Source organism: Vitis vinifera, chromosome 17 (genome assembly GCF_030704535.1).
Source record: "Vitis vinifera cultivar Pinot Noir 40024 chromosome 17, ASM3070453v1".
Lineage (NCBI taxonomy): Eukaryota > Viridiplantae > Streptophyta > Magnoliopsida > Vitales > Vitaceae > Vitis > Vitis vinifera.
Genome location: NC_081821.1, coordinates 1687303 through 1695484, shown reverse-complemented (window position 1 = coordinate 1695484; position 8182 = coordinate 1687303). Strand labels below are relative to the sequence as shown.

The 8182-nt window shown below is 35.7% G+C and overlaps 1 protein-coding gene across 3 annotated transcripts; it reads left to right on the top strand.

The window, feature by feature from the left end:
• The first annotated feature begins 205 nt into the window (after positions 1–205).
• Positions 206–6088, top strand: LOC100262783 (cycloeucalenol cycloisomerase). 3 transcript variants are annotated; one of them, XM_019226709.2, is made up of 9 exons: positions 206–335; positions 573–709; positions 1370–1453; positions 2207–2248; positions 2792–2902; positions 3019–3210; positions 4232–4329; positions 5690–5897; positions 5984–6088. In XM_019226709.2, exons 1-8 carry the CDS (start codon positions 329–331, stop codon positions 5880–5882), a joined length of 864 nt encoding a protein of 287 aa, XP_019082254.1. In that variant the 5' UTR covers positions 206–328; the 3' UTR covers positions 5883–5897; positions 5984–6088. The 3 variants fall into 3 exon arrangements, with proteins under 3 accessions (XP_019082254.1, XP_010663733.1, XP_002283559.1); XM_010665431.3 differs by having other exon boundaries at positions 5690–5904; XM_002283523.4 differs by having other exon boundaries at positions 5690–6088.
• The last annotated feature ends 2094 nt before the right edge of the window (positions 6089–8182 follow it).

Genomic DNA, 8182 nt, shown 5'->3' with positions numbered 1-8182 from the left:
TTGAATAATTAATACTTCAAAATAGTAGCATATTACTAAATAAAATAATTTTAAAAAATTTAAGAAAATGATTTTGATAAGCCCAATCATTAGAAACGAACTTAAGGTCACCCTACCCCTATCCCAGATCGCATCAGGGCCGTTCATGACTGGGGCGTGGTCCCACCACTCCCCGACCAAAACGCAGCGTTTCAGACGCAACTCACGCTGTTCACACTCGCACAGGACACACACTCAAAGACACTGAGAGTGAAACCAGGAGAAAAGCCTCACTCCTTCACACCAAAGAGGCCCCAGATACCCATCACACCAAACAGGCCAGATCATCATGGGCGGTAGAAATGAAATAATCAACTTTTTTTTTTTCTCGCTCTCCTCAATCCTTTATTTTCTCGACTTCAGTTTGTTTCCTGGGATTAATTTTTTTTTATAATTTTTTTGGTCGTCCACTCTGTGTTGTCTTCAATTGGATTGGATTCATTTCTAATTTTATTTTTAGGGGAGTTTTCTCTGGAAACAAACAGTGGAATTAGGGTTTGAGCATTGTGAGAGACTGCGTCTATTGTTTACAGGTACAGGGGCGGCTTCTTCGAGTCTGTGGTTGGCTACGAATCCGAGCAAGAGATGGGGAGAGTTGTTTTTCCTTCTCTACACTCCTTTCTGGCTCACTTTGTGCCTCGGGATTGTCGTTCCGTACAAGCTATACGAGGTTTGCTATCTTTACTGTCTGTTTGTTTGCTGAGAAAAAACGAGAATAAGAAAAGGAGAGAGAGGAAATCAGTAGTTGGCTATATAAGAGTTGGTCTTTAATAATTTTTCTGCATTTTCAATTTGCCTGCATTTTTTATTCTTGGAAGTGAAATGAAGCGTCTTAAGCTTGCTGGTGAAAGTTCATTTCTCGCATTCTCAGATAAGTGAAATTTCACGTTTTCGGGTTCTTTTTTGGACATCTTTTCGCTCCGATTGGTTGCTGAGAGAACTCAGGAAAATAAAAGAAGTGAACAATTGGATGGGAGAGATTGAGCTTAAGTTGATTGTTAGACATATCGAAGTCGAGTTGCTCATTTTCTTAGAATATGCTAAAAACCACTGTATTCAAAACGTAAATCTCGTCAGATCTTCCTCTAAACCTTGCACTGCTATGTACACCGTACATAGAGCATTACTTCGATGAAGAATTGCTTCTAATTGAACTCTATTGCAAATATTTGCATTATTTTTTTTTCTTGCAATTTCCTATAATCACATTTGGCTTTAAAAATGTTAAGAAATGTCTGGATATAACTTTTTTGTTTTGGATAATTCTTTAGTTCTCTCTCTTTGGTTTCTGATAATTAGACTTTTCTCATAAGTTCATTATGGCTTGCAGAACTTTACGGAATTGGAATACTTGCTTCTCGGATTGGTTTCAGCTGTTCCTTCTTTCTTGATACCTATGCAATTTGCGGGGGAGGTAAATTATTAAACCATCTTTATCTTTTCCACCTGTAATGGATTTGTTTCAATGCAAAACAAAAGAAAAGGCCACAAGTGAGTTTGTCTCTGGATTGGGCTACATTTTAGACTAAGATTTTATTGTTTGTATACATTACACTGTATTGTTGATGTATCTGCGTTGTATGTTCAGCAAAATATGTTATCAATATTCTTTTTTGCAGTCATGGGGATTTTCCAATACCATTTCCTACATTCTGTTTTCCCTAGCAGCAAACAAACTCCAAGTGAACTGTTACCTAAACCTTTTGTCTCTTGTGACTTGCTGTCAGTTGACATTATCAAACTACAATTGCTTTTTCTTTAGTGATAGGTAATAAGAATTTTTGGATGAGGAAAATATAAGAAAAATAAACAGAGATTGGTGTCCTTATTTATTACTGCAGGACTATAACTTCCTTGGGAGATAGCATTACATCCTGAAGTAAATTTTAGCAGTTGGAGTGCTCAGGAGGAAGGACTATAATTGTTTTTTCTTTATTGATAGGTAATAAGAATTTTTGGATGAAAAGAATATAAGGAAGATAAACAGAGATTGGTATTCTGATTTATTACTGCAGGACTATAAGTTTATAACTTCCTTGGCAGATAGTATTACATCCCTGATGTAAATTTTGGCAGTTGGAGTGTTCAGGAGGAAGGATAACTGAAGTAGCTTGCTGCTTTTACTTGTATATGTTATCAAGTTCTTATTTTTGGAGTAATTTTGCAGGTTGATAGGAGCCTGTGCTTGAAGGACCGTTATTGGGTAAAGGTTAGTGTTTTGTCCATAAACTCTTTCATATTAGTAACCTTATTTTCGGCGTGTACCAAGTCATGTTCTCTAAATATTCCAGGTCCATAAATTTTATTTATGCTACAGTTGAAAATAGTACTAATGCTTATAAATTTAGACTGCTTTAATAGCTAATTATCATAGCTGAAAGTTAGCATTCAAGCAAGGATTTGAGTTGAAAATGGTGAGCTTGAATATCTAGGTTGAGGTGTTGCTTGATCCAAATTCCATGAAGATCTAAAATGGAGAGTGCTGTAATACTGTGAAGGTGTTCTATATCATTTTGCTGGATTCCTAGGCAAAGCCATAGTTGATGTTGTGTTGTTTTCAAGGAAAATGATAAAGAATACCAAAAAAATATTCTTGTGGATTCTGTCTCAATTGTTGATGTTTAACTGTTCCTTGCTTATCTTCTTCCCTATTTAAATTCCTATTTTGTTGCATTCTTTTTGTGCTTTGTAGAAAGGTAACTTTTCTAGGAAGTATGCACCTTGACTAAAACATAAATTATTTTTGTGGCAGGCCAGTTTGTGGATAGTAATCTTTAGTTATGTTGGGAATTACTTCTGGACCCATTATTTCTTTACAGTTTTGGGAGCTTCATATACCTTTCCATCATGGAAGATGAATAATGTAAGCCATAACTGCAGCAATAATTTGTGCTGCCGTTGCACGTTGTTTTGCCTTGTCATTTTATTTATTTATGGGAATGCCATTTTTATATATATATGTATTTTTATTTTGTGCAGGTACCACACACCACTTTCCTTCTCACACATGTCTGCTTCCTATTCTACCATATGTCGTCAAACATAACGCTTCGTAGACTACGACATTCTATTGCTGATTTGCCAGAGAAAATTCAGTGGTTTACTGAGGCTGCATGGATTTTAGCTCTTGCCTATTTCATAGCCTATTTAGAGACTATAGCTATTTCTAATGTAAGTGTCTTCATGATTACTGTGCTAGTTATTATTATTGTTTTCATTCTTATTATTATTATTATTATTAGAACATTTCTCAAGCCCTCATTAACCTAAATCTGAAGCTTTTCAATGTTGGCCTGAGTGGATACACCCCTAGATAAAGTACAACAGTGAGAAATGATTTATGTAGCCAATTCCAAATAGGCTTTGTTGAGTTGAATATCACCCTTAGCATTGTTTTTATTTACGATATGATTTATTTTTTACTCTTAATTTAGAGAAGTTACCTATTAGCTGTTTCAGTTGCTTCCACAAGCATCTGTTGCAACTCATTGGACTTTTTCAACTGAACCACTGAGGAAGCCTCCAAACAGACCCAATAGTACTTCTGTTGATCTTTCACATGCTTGCTATGTCCTATGGAAATGAGTTCATTTCATTTTTCCCTTTTTTTCAGCATCAGAAGATATGAAGATGTCCTTAAGGAGGAGCCATTAGAAAAATAAAAATAGAGTTAGTGAAATGAGGTCTTGATAGTTGATATCCTAATATACATATCCAGTTTGGGATAACACATATATAAATGAGCTGCCTATCGAAAAAAGGGGGAAAACATATATAAAGAGGCCATTTCATTCTAGGGAAAACACTGGCAGTAATTGATCACACTTACAATTAGAAAAAAAAAGTGTCTCTAATGTGTGAATTATGTATATAGATGGAATTTTAGTATAAAAAATAAGGTATTATTATTTTTGAAAATATGACTGGCTAGGCCATGTAATGAACTAGTGGCTGATTTTGATCCTGCTCTATCCTTTGTATGAAGTTGAGCATCATGTTTGAAACTCAGTGTAAATTATGTGATTTCTGGATATCTGCATGTACAAATAAGAGAGAATTTTTAGTTTGCTGCTTCTTTGAAATGCTTCCCAGTTGATACTATAAAAGCTAAACTATAGTACTTAACAATGCGGTAGGCACTGATACTTTAAACAAGACTAAGACAAGTTATTTTTATTTTGAACATGTGCAGTTTCCATATTATCAGTTTGTGGACCGGGCATCCATGTACAAAGTTGGGTCCTTGTTTTATGCTATTTATTTCATTGTAAGCTTCCCAATGTTTCTGAGGTAAGAATTCAACCCACTAGATTAATATGAACTGTTTCTGGTTTGAGGAAATTGTAGGCATTACTTGCAGCTCGTATAATATGTTCCAGATTCTGTTGTAGACTTGTACAACCTGTGTATCTTGGTGCATAGGCCTTTTCATTAATATATATTTCCTCTTGCTTACTTGTCCAAAAAAAAAAAAAAAAAGATTCTGTGTTAGACTTCCTAAATTACTTTCCTACAGTAGCATGGTTGTACGATTATTATATAATTTGTAGAATTTATCTCTAGTGCATTGGTTATGGATGGAATTTTAGGACTTGTTTGGAACTTTGGGATAGAGAATGGTGGGAATGAGAAATCAGTTCTATTCCCCATTCATTTATGTGTTTGGATTGATTTTTTAGAATGAAAATAAGAATAAAAATTCTATATGATATTATGATCCATCTTCATTTTCATTTTATTTCCATTTCCTATTCCCACATACCAAACACACCCTTATAAGACTTATGAGGGAAGATTTTCCATTTTATATCATTGGTGTGAAGTGGAAGCACTGTGCCCTTTTGGTTTATCTAATACTCCTAGTTGATGAGATTAAGGTTGCATAGACACCGAGAATTATGGACAACCGTTCTAGAAGCAAAAGGAATTAGGACATACAGGATTAAGATAGAATGCATGGACTATAAATATTGTAAAATTGGGCAATATTAACAAGTGTATATTGAAGATCGATGACCATGCACTTTATACTCAGAAGTGACACTTTTTGTTGCTCTAGTTCTGGGTTTTTTTGGTTGATTTTGTTAAAAGAATTCAAACAATACTTCTCCTAGAACCTCTATTTTAGCTTATGTAGAAATTTATTTCATGTTTAATGAAACTTTTACTATATTCATATTTCCTTCTAAAAATATAGCTTCGGCTTCAGGTTTTAGCCTAAGCCAAAAGCATATAGCTATATCCCAAGTGGCCCTTAAAGTGGAAAGATTATGTTCATTTACTTGGTTGGCAATGTGGATGCGATTGCTTGGGTTTCCCTTTATATCATACTAGGATTGTAAATAACAGTTGGAGGGAAAACCTATCAGGAAATGAAAAAAAAAGAAAGAAGGAAAATCATGCAGTATGAGGGGAAATGGATAGGAAAGTTTACCATTCGTTTACAGTTAAGGTAACCTGAGTAAGAAAAAATATCTTAGATGTCTTCTGTATTTTGAAAAATTCAAAGAGCATGAAAATGAAAGTAGAAAAATAAAAGATCTTTATGTGATCAGTTAGAAACTAGATTCCTGAAGAATCTTTATACCAGCTATTTTCCTTGTTCTGACAGTATACTAATTCTCTGATGGGCATTTACCCATACTTGCAGGATTGATGAGAAACCTGGGAATACCTGGGACTTGCCCAGGGTGGCTGTAGATGCTCTGGGAGCTGCAATGCTTGTTACAATCATTCTTGATCTGTGGCGCATCTTTCTGGGACCTATTGTTCTGATCCCAGAATCAAACCAGTGCCATCAGCCAGGACTGCCATGGTTTCCAGGACACGGCCCCAAAGCTTGATGCCACATAACAAAGGCATGTTGTAAGTTTCTGACCACAAAAGAAACCAGAATCTGGGCTTCCCATGCTAAATTACTTCATTGATGTACTCTCCTTTTCAGGACAATGTGTTGCAAGAACTTGAATTGAGTAATGTTCCTACAAAGGCAACTGAGGTCTCTCCTAAATGTTGATTTCAATTTGAATGTTGCTGCTTTCCTCTTTTATTTTGCTCCTTTCCCCCTCATTTATTTTATTTTTGGAATGTGAAACTCTAGGGTTGCAATTTGGTACTCAATGAAAATAGGATTAGAATAAAAGTAAATCATAATGTTACTCAAAAGAGAGTAATCATAATCTTAGTGAAAGTAGGATTTAGTTTTTACAGTAATAATTTTTTTTTATTTTTGTTCTCATTTTAAAAAATTAATCTAAATACATTAACAAAGAAAAATGAAATTATGTTTTCATATATATATATATATATATATATATATATATATATAATTTGATAAGTGCAAATTGTATAAAAATGCTAAAAGGGGGCACACCAAAGTACACACAGTGCATACAACAACCGCCTAAATTCGTCCCCAACCAATCAATAAAATCAACTAAGGACATTGAAGTATGTTCTATAAGCATGTTTGTCCAAGATAATAAGCTACATAAAAACAAGAACTTAAACCTTTGAATAGAAAGTTCCATATTCTCAAAAGATCTTTTATTTCTCTCTTTCCAAATTGTCCAAAAGAGGCACAAAGACGTTGCCCTCCACACTTTCTTTCTCTTTCTTCCAATGAATGAGCCTTGCCACCTTAAAAAGGTCTCTCTAATGAATGCTTGAATCACCAAACACACCTTGAACAAAGAGAACAAGAGCTCCCGCAACAACCTTGCTTTCCCACAATGCAAGAGAGTGTGGTCAACTGATTTCTCATAAGCATAATAAATGGAACATCTATTGGCTAAAGACCACCTTCTCCTTTGCAATCGGTCTAAAGTCAAAACTTTTCCCCATGTTGCCTCCTAAGCAAAAAAAAAAACCTTAGGAAGGACCCAAACATTCCATACAATACTAGTAGGGAAATGGCTTACCTGTACTTCCTTAAGGATGAAAATGAGGGACTTAACAGAAAATGAACCACTCTTTGTAACCACCCAAAACCTTTCTTTCCTCAACCACCACCTTGTCTTAAATCCTTGACAAGAAGCATTCCACTGTCTCAATCTCCCAATCATTGAGAGGTCTAGAGAAGCTTGGGTTCCATCCACCCCCTATAGAAGAGTATACTCACAAATCCGCCATCCAAGCCTCTTTTGAGCTAGCTAAAGCGAACAAAGAAAGAAAAGACACACGTAAAGGCTCATCCCCGCACTATCTGTCTCTCCAAAACTTGACTCTTCTCCCATTGCCCACTACAAAGAGAATTCTAGAAGAGACTAACTCCCACAAAAGCCTTATAGCCTTCCATAGACCAACACCATAGTTGTCCCTCACTTCCTTAGAGCACCATCCCCATTCCAATTCCCCAAATTTACCACAAATAACTTTTCTCCAAAAAGCATCCATTTTCTTAGCAAAACACCAAATCCATTTGCAAATGAGAGCCTTATTAAGAGAGTTAAGATATCTAACTCCAAGGCCTTTTTTTCTTTTGTTTAATCAAACAATATCCCATTTCACTAAATGAAGCTTTTTCTCTAGAGTCCCACCTTCCCACAAAAAGTCCTTTTGAATCTTCTCCAACCTTATGTGAATCTTCCTCAACATTCGGAAAAGAGGCATAAAATAGATTGACAGGCTAGCTAGCGTGCTCTTGGGAACCAAACTAGAAACGTTGCATTGAGGTTTTTCACAAAGCACCCATGTTCATGAAATTCCTTAAAGAAACTTAAGACCTCAACCTTGACTACTTCCAAGTAGTGTTTGCCAGAAAGCCAGAGAAAATCCATCTGGCCTTAGAGTTTTATCCCCATTTAACTTTGACAGGGCAATGAACACCTCTTCCTCACGAAATGGTTCCTCCAAATTTGTTGCATCTTGATTGTGAAGAATAGTAAACTACATATCCCTTATACTAGGGCGCCACTTCCCTAGCGGTTTTGATAGAAATGACTAAAAAGCCTGAACAACCCTTTTCCTCATATCAACCTCCTCTGTGAGAGAAACCCCATTAGTGACCTTAGCCATAATATTCCTCCTCCTATGAGCATTTGCCATTTTGTGGAAGAAACTGGTGTTTCTGTCCACTTCATTCAGCCAAACCTCCTTAGATTTCTGCCTCCAACTTATTTATTCCATCAGAGTCGATTTCTTA

Coding starts and splice junctions, on each gene's coding strand:
- LOC100262783 (XM_019226709.2), top strand. Junction 1,454..2,206: donor CTATGCAATTTGCGGGGGAG/GTAAATTATTAA, acceptor GTAATTTTGCAG/GTTGATAGGAGCCTGTGCTT. Junction 4,330..5,689: donor AGCTTCCCAATGTTTCTGAG/GTAAGAATTCAA, acceptor CCATACTTGCAG/GATTGATGAGAAACCTGGGA.